The sequence below is a fragment of the Nematolebias whitei genome, chromosome 3 (assembly GCF_014905685.2).
Source record: "Nematolebias whitei isolate Nwh7 chromosome 3, NemWhi1, whole genome shotgun sequence".
NCBI lineage: Eukaryota > Metazoa > Chordata > Actinopteri > Cyprinodontiformes > Rivulidae > Nematolebias > Nematolebias whitei.
This window is the reverse complement of record NC_056500.1, coordinates 23,094,645-23,117,013: the sequence shown is the minus strand read 5'-3', so window position 1 is coordinate 23,117,013 and position 22,369 is coordinate 23,094,645. Positions and strand designations below refer to the sequence as shown.

General features: G+C 40.1%; 1 protein-coding gene across 1 annotated transcript; it reads left to right on the top strand.

Moving 5' to 3' along the window:
• Positions 1-229: 229 nt before the first annotated feature.
• Positions 230-22,027, top strand: LOC119407853 (phospholipid phosphatase 2-like). The gene is made up of 6 exons (XM_037674678.1): positions 230-382; positions 17,693-17,844; positions 17,975-18,237; positions 18,345-18,402; positions 20,811-20,987; positions 21,869-22,027. The coding sequence occupies exons 1-6, from the start codon at positions 322-324 to the stop codon at positions 22,025-22,027; spliced, it is 870 nt and encodes a 289-aa protein (XP_037530606.1). The 5' UTR covers positions 230-321.
• The last annotated feature ends 342 nt before the right edge of the window (positions 22,028-22,369 follow it).

The window sequence follows — 22,369 nt, the reverse complement described above, 5'->3', positions numbered from 1 at the left end:
GAGAGAGAGAGAGAGAGAGAGAGAGAGAGAGAGAGAGAGAGAGAGAGAGAGAGAGAGAGAGAGATGAAAACTTCAGGATCGCAGCTGTAACGCGCACAGAGGAAGCTGCATCGTCTTTAAGCTAAACACACACACGCGCGCACGCACGAGTCTGCTTTCGATGCCAGCACAGGTAATGATCACTCGACACAGAACCCGGAAAAACCAGTCGTGCAGGTTCTCCGCAGCTTTTATGTCAGAGAGGGCGAGCACCCGCTTCTGTGACTATCCCCGAAAAACCGACCATTTCCTGATGTTCCACACATAAAGAAGCAGAAGAAGATGGAGGATCTGATGAAGAAGAAGCTGTTCGTGGTGATGGATGTGCTGTGCGTGTTGGTTGGTAAGTTTTACACACAAAAAGTTCAAACCAAGCGTGAGCGTTTGGCGTTTTCTTCTTCAGTGAGCGAATGCGCCTCGGTGCTCAGCGGTTCCTTTTCGTCTCTGACCCATTGGAACGGATTCAAACCGAACATGGATATTTATTTGCAAGACGAGAACCAAAACGTCTTGAGCAGGACTGAAACTGATGTGGAGCAGCTGATCGTGTTGGTGCTGTGCAGCTGGAGCTTCTCGAGGCTGCACGAGTCGGACTGTTCATTTCTGGAAATGTGTTACGCGTGCGCAACTCGCATATTCATCGTTTTCCTGAATATTTGCGTGTGCCAAGAACCATGTGAAGAATGCTGCCGCTTCCAAACACACGACACGTGCCTCTCACGGCACGGGCGTCAGAAGCATCTGTAGAGTGTGTGTGTGTGTGTGTGTGTGTGGGGGGGGACACTATTGTGTGTGTGTGTGTGTGTGTGTGTGTGTGTGTGTGTGTGTGTGTGTGTGTGTGTGTGTGTGTGTGTGTGTGTGTGTGTGTGCATGCGCGTAGTGTACAAAAAAGCAACATTTCATTTATATTTCCTTACTTTGATTCCTTTAAAGCGTGTTTCTCACTAAGTTTGTGTAAATTCAGCTGTGGGTTTTAAAGACATTTCAACTTGAATGCACTTTAACACACACAGCCTCTGATCTGCACTATTTGTGTTTATGGGCCTTGACCTCTCTAAGTGGCTTTAAGAATCTGTTGGACTCCTGGCAGGGACCAATGCAGACATGTTCCTGTTTTTAGTTTTCTACATTTGCCTTAGAATCTAGCTGTTTTTTCTTTTTGTTACCTTTTTCTTTTAGCCATCCTATTTGTAAAAAACAAACAAACTGCAGTATGACTTTTTATAATTGTTTATTGTTGTCGCTGTTGTCCATTGTTGTCATCATTCTTTGTTGAAATCAGCTCTCTTGTAAATGAGTCCTCAAGGCTCAATGGGATTACCTGTCAAAATAAAGGTTGAATGAATGGAGAAATAAAAAAAATATCACCACTTGTGTTCAACACTACTCATCTAAAGGATGTTTCTAACGAAGCTTGAGGACAGTAAGGTGTGGGGTTTAAAAGACATTTCAGCTTTAATGCACCTGAACACACAGCGTCTCTTACACCTGCAGCGTCTTTCAGCGTCACAGTTACTGCTAAGCTAACATGCTACAGACGTAGCGCTCCACTTCTCTCAAGCATCCTCCTAACATGAATATATATTTATGATCAACCCCCTGGTAAATAACTGCCCACACTAAACTTGCTAAGTTGGTGAGCGAACAACACAGAGGTGTCTCCATCTCCTCCACCTGTGCGTGTTTTCTGCAAAGGCAGAAGGAGACGCAGAGAAACTGAGTTGGAGGTAACCAGGAAAACCTGGAGTGGATTTTTAGTGGCTTGAGTATTTTCCTATTGATCAAGTGGAATGGATTTGTTTATGAAAAAAGAGAAACTGCGCTGACTGAACCATTGTTTCATAGTAAAAGTTGGGGGGGTGGGGGGGGGGGGGGGTCCAAATTAATGTTTTTTTAATGTCCCCTTCACATATAATGGTTGCAACACCTATGTCTGAGGGGATTTTAGTGTGAAACTTCAGGAGGAATTTAAAAATGGCTCCTACTCCCAGTTCCATTGAGCTGTTTGCTCTGATATGCCTGAGAGTCATTCTCAACCCAGTCCAGATCTTGAAATGTTGCACGAGATTTTACAATGTTTGATCACAATGGATACAACTCCAGGGTTTTAAGACGATTTTAGTGTAAATCTCTGGCCATTTGCATCGGTTTAACGAACACTGGAAAGACTTTTTAATTGATAAGCCACTTACTCTGACATGAACCATGTGGACAAACAACTGCTGATCCAGTTTTGTGTTAACAGATGATTCAGTTGGATCTTTGGGCACTTAGACACAAAAATACAATTTATTACTAGGAATGCACGATAAATCGGCCCCGATTTCCTTAATTTTGGGAAATCGGAAATCGGACGATACTTGCATGAGAAACCGATTTTTTTGGTAGTTTTTGCAACAATTGTCTAAACTTCATTTATATTTCAGAGCACTACCTCATGGCCAGTTAAGCAAGTTTGTATTGTGTCTAGGATATTGTTCAGGGATATGTTTTTCAACAGAATAATATTGGAAAATTGAAGGTGCATTGTGACCTTATAACACCTGACGGTGTCGCTTAGAAAACAAAATCGGAACTGGCAGGTCAGACTTTTTAGAAATCGGTGCTCAGCTAGAAAACTGCAATCGGTGCACCCCTATTTATTACCATTAATTTTGTTTGGAATAAATTCCCAAGACAACACAATTTGACACTTAAAATGTTATTTTTCGCAACAATAAAGAACTATTCAAGTTCAAGAATCTTGATTATCCCCAGGGGGTAATTTGTTTCACAGTCATAGGCACACAAAACATCCGTACTAGACAAAACATTGAGACATTAAAATAGCAGTACAGAAATAATCGCTGTTTGTCGAGAAGCCTGATCCAAACCCTGGGCCTGTGGTCAGAGACTTCACTGAATGATGTGCGTCTTCCTTTTTAAAGCTAAATGTTTCTAAGACAAAGGAGATGGTCACTGATTTCAGGAAAGACTCTTCAGTTGCCACTCCTGTGGTCATTAACAGTGAAGCTGTTAAGGTGGTGCAACAATATAACTATCTGGAAACTGTTCTCGATGATAAACTGACCTTTGACCCACATGTGAACTCACTTTGTAAGAATTCCCGCCAGATAATGTATTTTTATCGGAAGCTCTGTGGTTTTAAGGTTGATTCTGCTTTTATGAGAATGTTTTATTCATGTTTTATTGAGTCTCTTTTAACTTTTACCTTCATCTGTTGGTTTGTTAACATACAAGAACAGGATCAACCTCTTGGAGATTGTCAAGATGTGCAGCAAAACTGATGGCATAGCCCTACAGAACTTCACTGACCTACACAAGGCGATGTCGGTGAACAAGGACAGGCTGATTCTGGCAGATCCTGATCACCACACAGTGGAGAGTTCAGGTTGCTTCCATCTGGATGCAGATATCTGCTGTCCAAATGCAGGACAAACAGACTGACCAACTTACTCAAAGGCTGCATCAAAGTTCAGTTTATCATCGAGAACAGTTCCCAGATAGTTCTATTGATGCAGCACCTCAACAGCTTCACCGTTAATGACCACAGGAGTGGCAACTGAAGAATCTTTCCTGAAATCAGTGACCAGCTCCTTTAAGAGACTCAATAAAACATGAATAGAACATTCTCATAGAAGTAGAATCAACATTTAAACCATTTATTAGTTGAAAGATTGGCATACAGATTGATGATCAATGATCAGCTGAATTATTATGCGTCCCTCAGGTCTTGTCAGATATTTGCTGGATTTTTTTATCTATTTCACATGGGACTGATCATCTGTAGACATATTTTTTAAAGTCTGAAGCTTCTTTTGTCCTCCAGTTGTTCACATTGCATTATTTTTTTCAGCATGCTGCCATGTCAGCACTGGAGAGAAAATGAGTTTTAAGAAAAGTAGACAAAGTCCAAATACTTTAACCATTAAAAGACCTTCAGGAGGTCTGGAGAACTGTTGACCAAGGTCACTTTAGAAGATTACAAGACAGTGGAAGCAAATAATGAAGATGGGTTTACAACTTGTCCACTGTAGTTTGACAGTGGAGTATACAAGCTGCAGTGTTGTATAAAGTACCTCAAAGTGATACTTCAGTGAAAGTATGAGTATCTTACCATAAAATTACTTTGGTAAAAGTTAGTCTCCTTAAAAAAATACTTAAGCAAAAGTCTTAAAGTATTTGACATTTAATGTACTTAAGTATCAAAAGTAAATTTCTCATATAAAATGTACTTAAAGTAAAAGTAAACGGTTAGAATTTCCAAAACAACATTTATTGGGTGCAATATCCAATGACAAAAACTTGGAAAGTTTGAAGTGGACAATGAAAGAGTTCCTCTCTCTCCAATAGTCTGTCACTGTTAGAAACTTCCATCATGGTGGTCACATCCATAATGAGACTTGCCTCGACAGCGCTTGCTCTGCGGTTGGCTTGGCGGAACGTTCTAGAGTGCTACTTTCGTTGGTTGCCCTTGACAACAAACAGGCATTACCCAATCAGATTTCTTCTAATTTTATATTGCTGGAAAGAGTAACGAAGACGTTTAAGGGAGATGTATCGGAGTAAAAGTACACATTTTATTGAGGAAATGTAGTGGAGTAAAAGTGAAAGTTGCTAGAAACGTAAATAATGAAGTAAAGAATCGTCAAAATTCTACTAAAGTACAGTAACCAAGTATTTCTGCTTCGTTACATTACAACACTGACAAACTGACACATATCTGTTACAAAAAGACAAATGTGGCCTCTTCGCCAGCAGAGATGATTTCCCAACTCACCCACAGTGATAATGTGTGGATGTGGAATGTGCCACTTTGGGTTGGAATGTTTTTTTTCTTCGTTGTGGTGCCTCAAGCCAAACGACATGAGTTGTTGTGCAACGGACTGGCATTATCCTGCGAGTTTATCCTGCTCTTTGTGGTTTCTTCACGAGATATGATGTTTCGTATGCTTGGCTTGTATGATTTATTTATTTAAACAATTAGTAGAAATAATGATGCTGAGATGCTCACTGATACTTAGGTCTGGGGTTAAACGTCTGGGTTGGGTTGGTCAGTCGGTTGCGTGCCGCCTCCCTTCCTGCCACCTAAATAATCTTGAAGCCAACCCCAAGCTTGCGTGAGGTTTCCGGGGAATGACTGTACAACTGCGCTTGTAATTACTCTCGCCAGTAACGGAAAACAGAACCAGCATTTTCAGATGGGTTTTGTCTGTGTTGTTGGAACAATTTAAATTTCATTATATGCCAACATCAATGTCAATTTATTTAAATGGCACAAAAAACAAGAACAGTTGACCCAAGTGTTCTAATATTCTAATTATACACACACACACACACATATACATATATATGTATGTGTGTGTGTGTGTGTGTGTGTACATACAGTACATACATACATACTAGGGGTGTAACAATACATCTATTTAAATCAGTATAGCAATTAAATGATTATTGATTCATTTATATTGTGGTAAAACTAAAACATCGATTCATATCGTCATCTTTAAAATATGCTTTTATTTTGAAATTCCCAAGGCATGTTTGTGTCACCATTTCCGTGCGCGGCTGCGCTCTGCGATCGCCTCAGCAACATGGCAGACGAGGCAGAAAACACAGATAATGAAATTCACTCTCCTGCTGGATTTAAATCCACACTGTGGAAATATTTTGGATTCTGACAGAAGGACAGTTCAACACACAAAACTCATGTGGTATGCAACAGGTGCCAGTTTGAATTTGGCCGTTCACCTAAAGAAGAAACACGGCATTGATAGTCATGTTATGTAAGCTCAATATCTATTTTTGTTTCTTTATAACTGAAATATAATCAGTGCACTTTTAAGTTAACTGGTTTAAAAAATGCACTTAAACATGAGAAATGTGAGACTATACTGAACAGGTCATTTATTTTTTCTTCCTTAATTAAGAAAAAATGTTTTATTTAAATGCCTGGTGCCTGTAATAACATAAATAAAATGGTTTAAATCATATTTGAATTGTTTTTGTACATTTATTTATATGTAAATGAGATGGGCATTTAATATCGCAATATATCGATCGCAGACTTGTGAATTGAATAGAATCAAAATTGTATCGTGTGATATCGAGAAAAATCGTATTGTTATACAAAAAAATCAATATCATATCGTATTGTGGTAAAGCTGGTGATTTACACCCCTAATACATGCATACATGCATACAAAGACTACATACATTAAAAGACTCAACAGTCTCAGCGGTCTTTAAACGATCAGGTAAACTACTCCACACTTTTTGAACCCAGTCACCTCTGGATTTCAGTTTGGATCTAGGGACGACTAAGAGAGGGCAGCACGGTGGTGCAGTTGGTAGAGCTGCCACCTCTCAGCGAGCAGGTTGCCCCAGTTCAAATCCTGGCTGGGGTCCTTTCTGGGTGGAGTTTGCATGTTCTCTCCGTGCATGCGTGGGTTTTCTCCGGGTACTCCGGTTTCCTCCCACAGACCAAAAACATGCATGTTAGTCTGATCGATCATTCTAAATTGTCCCTAGGTGTGAGTTTGAGGGTGAATGGTTGTTTGTCTTGTTTGCCTCTGTGATGGACTGGAGACCTGTTCAGGGTGTCTCCCACCTCTCACACAGTGACTGCTGGATATGGGCACCAGTGACCCCCACGACCTGAAAACAAAGAAGCTGTTAAAGATTATGTATGTATTATGTTTGTGTATGGATGGATGGACTGACTTCTAAGAGAAACTGGTTAGTAGATCAAACGTCAACCTCATCTCTGTTGATTCTTCTTGCCGTTGTACGTTTAACCATCTTTTGTGTCCAGTTCCTTCTTTTTTCAAAGAGGTGTGCATTTTCAACTTTTCTCCTGTTTGATTTGATAGAAGGAACGTTTGTGATGCTCAAACGTTTGTTCCGAAAATTTGCAGCGAGCACTGTGCATTCCCTTTCCTCTATAATATATTGTGTGTGTTGGCCCAGAGCTCAGAGATGACAGACCAGGCTTTAGTCTCTCTCTGCCCGCAACTTTAACTCATACGTGCCACAGGTGGAGTTTTTTGGAGGAGTCCTCCCAGCTCTTGTTGCTGCATGACTTAGGTGTTGGTGTCAGTGAAACGAGTGGTAATTGGACGTGAGTCAAGGGTTTTCTACAAGTTCCTCCAGTTAGTGTGACACCAAATTGCCTCAGGGCCACATTTTGTTTTTCCATGTGTACTGTACATGTTTTACCTCATCACTGTGTACGACACAAAACATTGTTAGACTTTGTGGAAACGCATCAGAGCACAAGAGAAATGATATTGCTTAAAGAAACCTTGCTTCTAGGTGCTCTGGTTTGGTTCTTTCTATGATTGAGCTGAAAGTACAGTAATAGTTCAGATGCTAAGCCATGGGGTTCTGAGGAAAGGTAACGAACTATTAGTACCTCATCTCTTGTAAATAGTACCTTGAATTACGTTAGCTTGGAGAAACTCAAATTAGTCATGACAAACTGGCAAGCTAACAAGGAATCTAATGAGATCCAAAGTAGATTTCTGCCATCTTAAATCCACCGCAGTCTCAAATCCTTCTTAGTAATTTGTGCAATCTCCACTTTATAAGCCTTTGCACCATTGTCACATTCACATTAAACAGTTAATGACAGAATTACTATGATATTCCTGCATCTACTACATCTACAACAGGTAAAGTATTTTTATGACCTTTCCTCAGATCCCCGATATCTAAGTTATCACAGGATTGTATTTTTGTGACAAATGACTTGAAACGAAACACTCTTGTCCAAAGCTGATTAACAGTTTGTATATATTTTTGTCATTTAGCAGTGATTTAGTGTTATTTTAGTGGTTGTTTGTGAGATGGTAGAACTGAGCTGCAGCATCTCCCGGGACCCGAGTCTCTTGTGAGGTTCTGTTTGGAAGACACGGATTGTCTTCAGCTCTCAGAGGAAAGCAGAAAAGATGTGTTGTGGGAATTGTTTTCATCAGGCGGTCAGTGTCATGGGAACATCTTGGCTTGAATCTACGAGCAAAGTTCTGTGGGAAACAGAGCCCTGTTTGTTTTTGTTCTGATAGGAGTGAGATACGAGACAGCGTGTGCAGCGCAGGGTTTATACCAGCGTCATTAATTAAATTTAGCTGACTTCATGACGTGTGCAAGCACACAGATGACTGTGTTTCTGTTTAGTGTGAATTAAAATCCTGAAACTGTGGCAGCTTAACATGTTCTTCTGTTTCAACATGAATGTGCAACCGACGTGTTAAAAAGGCTTAACGGTTAATGCTGTTGATTACCAAACAAAAGGGCACAGATTTTGTTATGCTTTCCAGACAGGATCTGTAATGACAGGGAAGCACAGAGTCACGATAAAGGCAGAAACAAAACGCCCATTCAGAGAACAGTGTGTGGCATTTAGAGACATCTAGTGGTGATTTTGTAGATTGCAACAAACTGAGCACCATGTTCTAGAAGGTAAATATGCTGACAGCTTACAAACGTAAGGCCCTGGTGACGTTGTCTTCAAGAGTTTTGTGTAAAAAATCATCTGTTACTAGATTAGTTTTTTAGAAAATCATTGTTTTTCATGTATTGCCCCTTTTTGGCTTTCAGTAAATAAATGTTGAGCTTTTAGGTGTTACTCGCAGTCTTTTAGTTATGTGATATAATTGCACTTTTATCTGCATTTCTGGCTGAAAGCAGTTGATCAGTTGTTGTTTTTTTTTACGTAGATTCTACTTTAAAAAATATTTGTACTGTAACTGTTAGTTTTTGGGTATGAGCATCTGTGGCCGAGTGGTTAGAGCAGTTGTTCTCCAATGGGAGAGTTGGGGGTTCGACTCCACCAGCAGTCACATTGAAGTGTCCCTGGGCAAGACACTGAACCCCTCGTTGCCTCCAGTGTGTGTCCCATCGGTGCATGAATGTGATCTAAAGCCCTGACTAGTCTCTAGATTCAGATTATCTTTGTAAAGATGTAGTAGAGTGCTGTATGAATATGTGTGTGGAGGTAAATGAAGGCACAGATGGGCCAAGATGGGGTAGAGGTAGGGCAGCCAACTCGGGACCCAAAAGTCCCAGGTTCAATCCCCAGCCATTCCCATATCCAAAGAAATTTTGTTAAAAGACAAAGTTGCTACAATCTTAAGGGGATAGAGATATTTGTCAAACCAAAATTCAGAACTAGTCTGAAGGGAAGGTCTACCTCAATCCAAGGAGTTGGATTGTGGAATGGTCTAGAGAGTGATGTAAAAAATGTCAAGTCAATGTGCACATTTAAGAAAAAGATCAAATCTAGATTGTTAAAAAAGTATATATGAAGTAGCTTAGTGTGTGTTTTTTATTAGAATTAGAAAAATTAGAAAGTTATTCATTTTGTTCTGTTACTTGAAAATTAATATGTCTGAAATAATTGTTTGAAAAAAGGGGCAGATATAATAAGATTTTTTCTTCTTTCTGCTGCCTTTCATTTTAAATCTTTTGTATCTTTTTTATATATTGTTATGGAATTGTTTTGTACTTTTTTTAAAATGAATAAACTTCATACCATACCATACCATACCATACATGTCGTGGTGTCTCTGAGCAAGACACCTAATCCCTAATTTCTCCCCGGGCACTTACATAGCTGCCCACTGCTCCACCTGGCTGTATCCCAGGTGCAATGGTTTAAATGCAGAGAACTAATTTTGCCATTGTATGGGAACATACAGTGATGACAACACATAGCACTTATACTTATAGATTGTGTTGTAAAGCACTTTTGAGTATCTTGATCACCGTAGATAGAAAGGCACTATATACGTATAGTCCATTTACCATTTTTCTGAGTCTGTACTGAGCTACTGTAAAATGATGCAAAGAAAATGGGTGTTTATTTTGAAATCTCCTATTATAAAAGGATAGTCGGTTCCTTTTTGATGCAATGTTGTGGCAAAACATCCTTCCATTCTTCCATCCATTATCTTTATCCACTTCTTCTTTTTCGTGTTACAGGGGTCGCTGGTACCCATATCCACTTATCACAGTGCGAGAGGTGGGGAACACCCTGGACAGGTCTCCAGTCCATCACAGGGACAGATAAAGACAAACAAGACAAACAACCATTCACTGTCTCACTCACACCTAGAGACAATTTAGAGTTGCCAATCAGTCTAACATGCATGTTTTTGGACTGTGGGAGGAAACTGGAGTACCTGGAGGAAACCCACGCATGCAAAGAACTCCACTCAGAAAGGTCCCCGGCCGGGATTTGAACCGGAGCCCTTCTCGCTGAGAGGCAACAGCTCTACCAACTGCATCATTAAATTAGTTAAAACCACATCAGTCATAAAGCATGAAGAAAAGAACATAACTTTTCATCCAGGCTAGTCTAAAGGCTAACCAAATGAACAACCGTTTCCTAATATTTTTTCAAGATTTCTAACTCTTTGTCCAAAATATTGTTGGTGTGAAGGTAGACACATTAGCTACTATTAAATGTCTACAGTTTAGGATAATACAAAACAAATGGTGTCATGCAAAAAGTGTATACGCTTATTATTGGCTAATGTAGCATTCTTTTTTTTTTTTTTTTGACAAATTGTGTTTTAAGGATGAAAAATAATATAAAACAGGTCCTCATTTGGGCTAGTCTTTATAGCCTAAAGGAAGATTTCTGATTTGAGCTCGATTACAAGATTAATGTTAAATAAGCTGTTTTTTTTTTTTTTAAAGAAATTGCATGAAAGGCAACAGATAAATGCTATTCATATGATTGTGAATTTAAAAGAGGAAACACAGCAACATCCCTGAGTATTTTTAGTAAACTTTTAAAGATTATTATAGTTCTACACTTCAAACTGACTTTAACTCCCCCGTTCCCACAGACTGGTTTAGGTTTAAACCTGTGTGGCCCATTTCTTTGATCCCCTCCAAAACCCAGACTTCTTTGATTGCCAGCCCCGATTTAGCGTCTCTCCCTCAAAATCACACAGCCTCATCTCTTCCCTTTTGCTCTGCTTGAAGTTAAGCATGCGTAAATGATGGACGGAGTGAAACAGGAGGATTACAACTACAGAACGGGCTGCAGCAGCAGCAGGATTTGGTGTGACTGAAGTTGGGCGTTCCTCGTGTGGATTCCAGAGGCTCAGCACATACCTTCCATATTAGTCAGTGTGGCTTGGCGTGAGACTGTCAGACACAGGGAGGTATTAGTTGTTTTGTTACTGCGACGTGTCTTTTAAAGATCGCCAACATTACCTGATAAACTGCTAAACTTGTTTAGGCTGCAGGGAGGAAACCAAAGAGAGCGAGAGAGAGCAAGGGAGAGTAAAGAACAGCAGCACTTCAGCTGTGAGGCAAAAATATGTCTTATCAACAATAGGAGTCAGTGGAAGAAAAGGGTAGCTATGAACAAATGAGCCATTGAAAAATAAAGGAAGGAAGAAATTGTTTATACAAAATGGGAAAAAGGGGAGTTGGAAACAAAAGGAAAAAGATTGGCAGGAAGAGGAAACTCGTTCGCTGACCTTCGAGCTGGAGAGGCAGGAAATGAGAGTGGAAGGAATTAGATGGAGGGGCAGATATTCCAGCTGTGACCCTGAAGGAAATCTGAGACCGAGCAGGGTAGCCCAGGGGCATGAGAACAACACGCACACATTGAAAACCCAGACTGTGTGTTTTTCAAACTGAGGAAAGTCATTGTGTACCCACATGGTTCTGCAGGTGCAGCAAGTTTGGTCAGAGAAACAAAGGCTGCTCCAAGTCACAACTTCCAGGTGAACACGACCGCTCGACTCGAGCTGTCAAACATCTACTATGGTGGAATGGAGTAAAACAGGCTCACAGTCAGGAAAGCAGGACAAGAAATGGAAGAAGACAAACAATTGGAGCGAGGAAGTGACATACAGCCCAGCTCAGAATGAGATTGTGGTCCAAAATGTTTCTACATAATTACACATCTGCCAGCTAAATAAAGCTCCACTCATTGAGGCAACTGTATTTACAACAGAGGAAGAAACGCTCTGTTTAAGCTGTTGTGTGTGTGTGTGTGTGTGTGTGTGTGTGTCTTCTTTAAAACTTTTCTTTGTTGCAGTGGATCTTATTTCAGCTTGGAACGACACTGAGGTGCCACTGAGGATTAAAGCTGATTTAAAGGCACAAGAAAGAAGTCTTAGTTTAATAGAAGTGTAATCAAAGCCTTTAGATGTTGACTTTTTTCCTAAATCTGAGACAGGAAAGCTGCGTTCTCCTTCTTCACACTACTATTAACGTTTTAGATTGACTTCCTGTGAAATCATCTTCTGGACACATTCCAAATAGGCAGCGTTTTCTTTGCTTGGTCCGTCAAGTCAGGTGTCTTGAAAGGTGTTCCTCATATTCTCTGTACTTTTATTTATTTATTTTATTTTTTTTACATAATGTAATGCAAAATGTGCTGCATCTGTCTGAGTTTTGTCTGAGTCTAAGACTGTCTTTAAGTGAAGGCAGCTCCTCGGCGATGTCAGTTTGGGTTGTGGGATTGTCTCGTGGTGTGCCAGAGGCCTACTTTGTGTGCTGGTGGGTCTATTTTTGTCAGTGATCTGTGTATGTCTGCTTTTCAAGAGACTGGCTTGTTTGTTTCTTGCATTTAAAAAATGCACGGGGCTCGTGAAACACTCGCACACACTTCAGTTCAGACTCTTTGCATCATTTTATTTCACCTAAATTTGTAAGTTTATGAGTTGCATTTGCTTTTAGATGTTTGCTAAATTAACACCTTACGAACAGACAGAAAATAAAACAAAACAGAAAAAACCCGGTGAGGGGCTTTTAAAGCCTAACGCCTTCACTTCATTCCATCCATAAACTGTGGGAAACTGGCAAAATACATGTTTTGTTAAGAAAATTTGTCAAGATTTTAAAACCCATAATTAAATGTACAGTATTTTAAATATTTTTAGACTATTGTGAGCTTATTACGTGTGTAGCGTAATTTAGTGACAACTAACACTTGTTTTTTGACAAATTGATATATGATCATATACTGGTCAAAATAACTGTTCCCATGACTCCTATATACAAATTTCTGTTTTTCTTTTGCTTTATAGTGACATTTATGATGTAATTGAACAAACACATTGACAGACTATACCCACTATTAGACAAACTATTTAAAACTCACCGATTTTATATATTGTTCAACAAGTCATTCCCTAATAGTTTAAAGTGCTACCTTGTTTTTAATGTAAACAAACGTTCCACGTGGTGTAAAAATTTGAGACTGAATGATGTAATTTGTCTTCTTGCAGCCCCCCCATGTCCCCATCGGGGTCTTGTCAGCTGGAACAACAACAAACATGGATTTTCCACGAAAAGTTCTAGGGCGGACACAATTAGTTTGTACATCTAGCAATCCAGATCTTAGGGTTAAAATATACCCAAACCTCACTTTAGAGTATTTAACATACAGTTTAATTTTCACACTCATGCTTTGTTTATGCCATACACTCAGACGTTGGTTGCTCAGACCATACTATTGATTGGTTTTCTAATTTCCTTTCAGACTGAAGGCAATATGTTCACCATAATGGTACATCTCCCAGCTATTTAACTGTCAATAGTGGTGTACCACAAGGCTCAGTCTTAGGTCCCACCCTCTTCACAATCTACGTAAAAAATCATTCCTGATGCATCCTTACATTTCTATGCTGACGACGCAGAAGTTTGTCGAGCTAGAACAGTTGCTACGGTTTTCCAGCTCTTGCAGTCTGCATTCATCCAGTCAGATTTGCTCTGTCTCAAACTGGTGATAAATGTTGATAAAACCAAAGGAATGTTGTTTTCAAACATGACGTCTGTACCAAAAGTCCTTCCTTCTATCTTATCTATGAATGGTGTTCCTATTGAGTTTTTTTTATTCTTACAAATACTTGGGAATTTTGGTCGATGCACACCCTGCTCCCCTCATAAATCGCTAACCAGGACAATCACTGAAAGGAAAAAAATAATAAAAAATCACTGTAATGCCACTTTAATTGCTGATATGTGACTTATCTGTGCTGCTGATTATCCATGCTGCTGATCTCTTTTCTTTATGGAGCTGTATCCATTCATACCCATATGCTCACTACAGACTCATGTTCGGGCTGCTGTTTAATACACTGTATTATTTGACATTATTGGTGTTTAGCGTATATCTTATATCCTTATATTGTATGCTGTTTCTTTTTATATTTTGTATTTTTGCTATTTTTAGGTTTAACTGGGTCCTTGAGTACACAATTTCGTTCCACCTCATGTACCACATGATGCGAATGACAATAAAGAACCTTGAACCTTGATCTCTCTTTTAAGCCTCATGTCTAAAACTTGGTAAAGCAATTGAAAGTAAAATTGGGTTTCTTTTTTAGAAATAAATCCTGTCTAACTCTGAATGCTAGGACATGTCTTGTAACTGCTACTTTCCTCCCCTCCATTGACTCTGGTGACATCATTTACATTAATGCTCCTGCAAGCACCTTGCAGATGTTGGATGCTGTGTAATCACCGTTTAAGATTCATAACTGACTGTGACTACCTTACTCATTCTTGCACCCTGTATTCATTGGCCAATTGGTCATTTATGTTGTTTGTTTGTTTTGCATGTAAGGGTCTAAATGTATTTAAACCCCCAGAAGTATGTGCCTCTCATGCTCAGCTGGTAGCAAGATGCAGGCGCCGTCACCCAAAAGCCACATCAGTAAATCCATATCGAAATGCTCTCCTGAGACGGGATGTTAGTTAAATACTGCTGAATTTATTGAAATTTGTGTTGTGGTTATTTCAAACACTGTTATGTGGCACTGAAAGGGGAAATAAGCTAACTTTAAAACCCCAGGGTACCACATCACATCCTAGCACGGCTGATAGATGTGCAAACGAGGTTTCAGTCCTCATGTGTTGATTAGTGGTAATCTGCAGTGTGAATGTGCAAGTCTACCAGCTGCAGATCGCAAAAATAGTGGTGTTTGGAGGGTGTTCTGAACCCCTAGTTGCTGAAAATGCCTCTTAAGTCCATCAAACTCAATAGGTGCCAACAGGAATGTCTGGTTTGAAAAGTTTTCCTATTAGTTTTCTACTGTGTTAAGTGAGTTCTTTTAATAAGTTTAGTTTGTGAAACAAACAGATGGATCTAATTAGGTTTCGATGGCTTTCCTGAAGGCAACTTATTGGTGTAAAACTATGGTTCCCAAACATCAAAGTTCATGCTCAATAATCCAGGTAAAAAATCCAACAATGTTCAGTCAGCTCATCTGGATGGTTACTTTTTGTTTAAATATTTTGTCTTTCATCCAAAGGACTTCGTCAGTCCGAGGAGCTGCAACAAACTCAGTCTTTTAAATGGCACACTCACATAGTAGGCACACCAGTTTGATGATGATAAGATGGTTTCTGGATTTTTGTATTATCATATTACAGAATTATTATTACACTTCTGGATTATTGAGCATGAACTTTGATGTTTTGAACCACTTTAGCTACAGCTGCCTCAGAGTCGGCGGGGGAGAGGGCGGACTCCAGAAACCATCTTATCACCATCAAACTGGTTGACCCACTATGTGAGTGTGCTGCTTAAAAGACTGAGTTTGTTGTGGCTCCTCGGACCGAAGAAGTCTTTTGGATGAAAGATAACGTAAAGTTGAGGTCCAGTCTCCTCTGTGGGTCACAAAACACCAAACTGGGGGGGTCCTCACATGATTTCCAGAAATCAAATACAATTGTAAAGTTATTCCCACTAGTTTTTTTTTTTTTGACAAAAACAGTTACAAAATATATAATTACAATAGATATAAATGGAAAAAGTAGTAAAATGTGAATTTAAGTTGTTTGTGCTGTTGGTTTTCTTTCAGCTGCTCCCCTCTGCAAGTCCCAACAGCTAACAACAAATGCCCCTCCTGGCACAACCTGGGCCTCATAATTATGAGACGTACGGCACTGACCACCAACATCCTGCAGCCCAAGTTGTTTGTCTAGTTATACACCTTATTTATTTACTTCTTTTGTAATATATGTGTAGTTGAACCAAGAATTTTTGGGGATGCCTCAGGAGTTGATGTGAAACTACAACTCTTTGTCTTTATGGCATGAGTTAAGGAGTATGTGTGCTACTGGCATGTTGCTAAGTAATTAGTTACCATGTTGTAGCCTTGGAAATATACGAGGAAATTTAATTGTTTTTGTCATTGAGCGCTCAGAATTGAAGGTTTGTTGAATTTTTTTTCTTTCATTTCAGTTGTATTTTTCTTGATTATAAGTGTGTTAGTCTTAGTGTCAACAATTTTCCACCTACAAACTAAAGTCTGCGGACTATTAGACTGACTCCATTGCATGCAGTGGAACTAAACACCACGCCTTCACTTCAGTAGAAGTCGTGTCCGCCTTCCAGTTGTGTATTTTCCTTTTGGCCTCTCTCGTCGTGCTCGCTCCCATCAGTCAGTCTCACTGGAAGTCCTCCTGGAATCGTGTCAGCTGCAGACATTATTTGTGAAAGAATGGGAGGGGTACGCTGTTAATTTACACAGAAACGTAATACCATTGGCGAGCGCATTTCTCACGTTTGCTCAGCACTTTTTTTGTCTGTTTTTCTTGCATTTAGCCTGCAGCTGGTTGGTATTTCCATAGCGGCCCCAAGACTGTTGTAGATATTAGGGTGGAGTGCACATTCCTCTACCACATATTGGATATTTTCATCATATTCATTCCATTTGACTTCTTTAATTAATATCAGAAATAAAAACTGGAAAGTCTGAAGGAAAGACTTGCACTGCAATAAAACTGAGGCATAAAGTGTACAAAATATTTGTGAAGATAAACTAATTTCTGCTCTCTAAAGAGACCAAAACTGGATAAATCACTTCTGGTTTTTGCAGTTGTGGAGATGAGGCTTTTCTCCTACGTGCTGTTTGGATCTGCCTCGAATTAAGCTCCACAAGTCCCCATCGTAGCCTTCAGAAGGGACGTGGTGACAGACGAGTCAGTTCCAAATTCCAACAGCTGGAACAGATTGTGGGGATAAAACAGAGGGAAGAAGTATGGCAACATCTCGAGTTCAATTGGAGTACAAGGCATCAAAAGAATCGGTTTCTTAGTTTATATGAAACAAAGCATAAGGTTTCTCCTAAAATACAAAAGGATTGGCTCATTAGTGTGGATATTTGAACAGAAGAATTGAACTCAAGGACATCATCATTTCTGTCAGCCTCAGTTCGTTTGCCCTAGTTTAGTCAGCCACATCATTCCAGTGTCTCAGCTCGCCTAAAACACAAAAATGCCAAAAGTATCATTTGTACAAAGAGCTACAGTATTTTCCACTGTTTAGTTTTGTCATTCTTTGCTGTGGCGTCCCACCCTGTGATTTAGCTACTTTTTTAAGTTTTCTCCTCCGGGGCTGCTTTTATTGTTGTAACTTTAAACCCAACGTCTAGCAGTAGAAAAGCGGTTTCCTTAAAGAAATATTTAGTTCTGATCTCAAAATACAGGTGATGTAACGTCTGAAGACCTTGAGACATACAGATATTTAAGTGTTTTCTTAAATAATGAACATGCTCATTTTTGTCTTTTGCTAGCATTAGCATGTATATTTTTTTTAAGTAGCGCCTCGTTGTTGTTTTTCATGTTTGCTGAAAAATCTCCGCTAATCAACATTTGTTTTTGTGTTTCTCCTCAGCCTCACTGCCTTTCATCATCCTGACCATCATGTCCAAGCCATATCAACGGGGGATTTATTGTGATGACCAGAGCATCATGTATCCCATCAAACCAGACACCATCACCCACGGCATGCTGGCAGCTGTCACCATCTCCTGCACCGTTATTATTGTAAGTATCAAAGTATTTGATGTCTTTCTATATTTTTCCAGAATTAAAGGTTACCAGTTGGAGCGTGCAATTAAAAGAAAATGTCATTTCCTTGCAAAGAAGCAATAAAAGTATTATTATTATTACCCAGATCTTGTCTGGAGAGGCTTACCTGGTGTACAGCGAGAAGATTTACTCCAACTCCAACTTCAACCAGTATGTGGTTGCACTCTATAAGGTGGTGGGCACCTTTCTGTTTGGAGCCGTGGTCAGCCAGTCGCTGACTGAGCTCGCCAAGTACACGATCGGCCGTCCGAGGCCTAACTTCATGACTGTGTGCGCTCCCAAGGTCTGCACAGGATACATGCAGGTGATCAACTGCACCGGCAGTTTACCGGACGTCACAGAATCAAGGTAGGAGAATTATGAATCATTCATAAATATCCTGTGATTTAAAAAAAAAAATGTACTTAATTTTTTTGTTTGTTATTTTACATTTGTCTTCCATTTTCTTTTTGCAGACTGTCTTTCTACTCTGGTCACTCGTCCTTTGGAATGTACTGCATGATCTTCCTTGCAGTAAGTGTAGCCTTACGACTTGAAAGAATAATAATGCAGTGCGCATCGCTGTAAGAGTGCAAAAAAATCTCAGTTTGTGTCAGGAATTGCAGTAGATTTGCGTAGAAAGTGGAATCAAAGGCTAATTGTTAAGAGGGGGGAAAGACCCCTGGAGCCAGTTTAAGCCTGTGAACACACGAGGACAAGGAAGGAGTTCAGTAGAGGAATGTGGAAAATAAAAAAATCTTGACGCTTCTGCGGCCTTTCTCTACAGCCAGTGGAGATTATGGATTGTTGAAACGGGTTGTTTAGAGTAGTCAGCATCTTACCTGCAGCAGACGGCAGTCAGATTGATCTGAAAGCTAACAGCTAATCCATGCAAGGCCTGCTCAAGATCAAGTTTGCAGCATTTGAAAAAGACAAACTCAAAATCTGCTCCATCATGTCTCATCACAGATCAGCCGTGGCTCACAGTTAATGCTGCTCTAAACACAAAGCAGCAACTAGAAACTGTAAAATTAAAAGATTAACACTGTAAACAACACAGTTTGGCTGCAAAAATAGTAAGTTATCTGTTTGAAGCAGATAACACAGCGAAAGTACTCTGAGAGAGACAAAAATAATAATAATCTGGTAGATTTATCTGAGTAGAGGTGGACTATATTTTGCAGCCACTATCAACAATCTTTAATGAATTTTTGATAATTAAAAAAAAACATACATCTTGTGAGAAAATGATGAGGTGTAAGAAGAGGTTTTAATGTGATAAAGTACTTTTAAATACAGGAAATGAGCTCTTGAATTACTCCTCTGAGTTATTGTTAGCTTGAGCTCACATGAGATTTATTATTATTTTACTGATTCTCCAAACAGACAACACTTTAATGCTGTCCACTGCAGGTGAAACACTTACTTCTAAAAACTACTTTGCACAACCCTACACAAACAAAACAAACAGCCTCTTTCAAGCTCGACTTGAACTGTTTGTCTCTATGTGGAAAGCCGGGGAGTGTTAGCCTGGGTGTTTCAAGCAGGGCTCAAAGGACAGAAGAAGTCGAGCTTCTGTCCAGAGACATGAACAGTTCAGACAAGTTGAAAAGCTGCTCAGCTGTGATGTGTGCACTGTTTGTAAAACTTGCTGCAGTGTGAAGTGTGGCTGTGAGACACGAGCATGATGCCAGTTATTGCACCTTGAACAGGAGCTGAGAAGAAACATAGGGACATTCATACGTATTTTCCACCGTACACGTCACATCAATCCAAATATGTCTAATAAAGTGGAAAAATCCATAAATACGTCGCTTTGCAGTATACGTCACATCTATTATGCATCACCGCTGATGCGTTTGTTACGCATTACCTCTGACAACCCGGACATGTGGGCCGGTGTTGTGCCAAAAATCGATTGGCTGCCAAATGGCGGCCGCGGGAGCGTGCACGGGAGGACTTTAACAAGAATTTAACAAGATTAACACTTAAAAATAATTAGTTTGATCAAAATTATAGTAAAGATGTGTCTCAGTCTAACTTTTTCTTAATAAATGCACTTTAATGGTCAAATCAGCTGCATTTCAAAAGCCAATACGCGGAAGAAGGAGCGCACAGAGGGACGACTCGCTGTCCATTTCTTCGAAATTTAACAAGATAAGCACCTAAAAACAATTCTTTGTTTGCTCGACTTTATAGTAAATGTGTGTCTAAGTTGAACTTTTACTTAATAACTGCACTTCAATGGTCAAATTAGCTTCATTTCGTTGGTGCTGCGTAGCAAAATTAAGCTAATTTGATGGTTGCTCCTTGCGAGCTGGACGAAGATGGAAGGATATGGCAATCCGATTGTGTCATTAATAGCAACTTTTACCTATTACATGACACAATGGCATGCCATACAACTCGAGTGCCATCTAGTGGCTAAAAATGATAGTGTTAAATATTTTCAGTGTCAGAATGAATGAAAACGATCATATCTCAGCCAATAATTAGAATATAAATATGGGAAAAAACATAAGTAAGTTGCTTCGGTGTATAAGTCATAGGGCATGCAAATTAGGCAAAAAGGTGTGACTTATAGGCCGGAAAATGTGGTAGTTGTCAGATTTATACGTTTCATTGCATTTACTGTTTTTAAAAAATATATATTGTGCTCAAATTCATGTATAGTGGATATAAATTAGTATTAGTATACACAACACCTTTTCAGAGTCAACTTCAGATGTCTTTTTTTTAAAAGCACACCCATTTTCCAGTTTATTTAGAGATGTGTGGGCTTGAATATCATCCATCTGACAACAAACCATCTTGCATTAATCCTTCAAAGACTACGTCCCAAAAAAAAATCTCCTTTTTTTTTTTTTTTTTTTTTTTCATATTTTCATCATTTTGTTGTCTGATTTTGCTGACTTCTTTTTCCACTTTGTCTCTAATCACAGCTGTATGTGCAGGCGAGACTTGCGGCTAAGTGGGCCAGACTCCTCCGGCCCACAATCCAGTTCTTCCTGGTGGCCTTTGCCGTGTATGTGGGCTACACCCGAGTCTCTGATTACAAGCACCACTGGAGCGACGTGCTGGTGGGGCTGCTGCAGGGAGCCCTTGTTGCTGTACTCAACGTGAGTCTCAGACAACGTCCTTTAAAACGCTGCAACAGCTTGGGATCCTTACCTTAGACGTCCAGAACACAAACACTTCCACCAAATACAATTAAGACCTGTTTTCACTGTGTATGACGAGCTGACTTACCTAAAACGCTGACATTTTGACATTTCATCTCGGGTGAAATGCCTCATGACATCTTGACTTTAAACCTGACCACAGTGGGTGTAAACGTTTGGAAAAGCAAACATGGGTGAGACGGTCTCAAACGTGAAACTGACATTCAGTGGAAATCTCACCGTTAGTGATACTCCCTTCAAAGACGGATGATTTATTTTTCATCTTGGTTTCATTTAAGCAGCAGCTTGAAAGTCGGTAAGTCCCCCCCCCGGTAGCTCGGCGTGGCTGCGCTGACCGATTCTCAGCCAAAACGTCCATTCCCCTCCACCTCACCCAGCTGGCCTTCTTTTATTGTTTGGCCACTTCCCTGTTTTGACTGAACCACAGTCAGAAGTGCTTTGTGGAAATTTCTTGAGTAGCAGAGTGTGTGTACATATATGTATATATATATATATATATGTGTGTGTGTGTGGGTGTGTGCCAGTGTATGATTAATTGGGTCCTAAGCCTCTGGTCTTCAGTGTGCTGTAAGCATCCAGGCCCAGTGTTTAATGGTCTACAGGAAGAGTGCCAGCTCTCTGTGTGTTCCTCTCAGATGTGCGAGTGAATGTTCATGTGTCATTTAACATCTGTGCACAGACCTCTCCAGACATGTGTAATCACAATTTCCAGCCCTGCCCTTACATCCTCCGTGTTCCTGAAACTCCAGCACTTGGAAGGCGTGGAGGAACGTCTCCTAACTGACCCAACGTTTGCTTTTGTTTTTCTGCCTCCGCAGGTCCGATTCGTATCAGACTTCTTTAAAAAGCGTTCTCTGCGCTGCTCGAGGACGGCAGCAGGCGATAGCGAGGACCTGGAGAGGAAGCCGAGCCTGCAGATCTCAGACGCGATGCAAGGAAACCATCACAACTTCCGGAACCACCCTGGCACTTTGTGATCGGGTGCAGACGCTCAGAACGCCTGCAGAACCCCAAACCTGTGTGAACAGTTATGAAGCAGGAGGTGAGACTGCACAGTGCAGCTGTGGGTAACTCTGGGAGGAACCCCGGGTCATCTGCACTCCTGTTTCTGCAGATTACTTCCTGTTCTGGAACTGCTACACTTTTATCAGTCTGTTTAATTTCTTCATGAAATGAATGAAGGATCTAGGTTTCTAGCTCCTTTTCCTCTGATTCAACCACTCACACTCCGCCTACTTCACCGGACTGACTAAGGGGGTGTTTACACCACCTCTCAGAAACACAACGATGACCTTCTTATCTCCTGTAAGAGAGAGAGG

Excerpts from the sequence above, each read along its gene's own strand:
- LOC119407853 (XM_037674678.1), top strand. The coding sequence starts at position 322 with ATGGAGGATCTGATGAAGAAGAAGCTGTTCGTGGTGATGGATGTGCTG. Across the intron at positions 18,403-20,810 it reads ACTGCATGATCTTCCTTGCA|CTGTATGTGCAGGCGAGACT; the intron begins GTAAGTGTAGCC and ends CTCTAATCACAG. Across the intron at positions 20,988-21,868 it reads CCCTTGTTGCTGTACTCAAC|GTCCGATTCGTATCAGACTT; the intron begins GTGAGTCTCAGA and ends CTGCCTCCGCAG.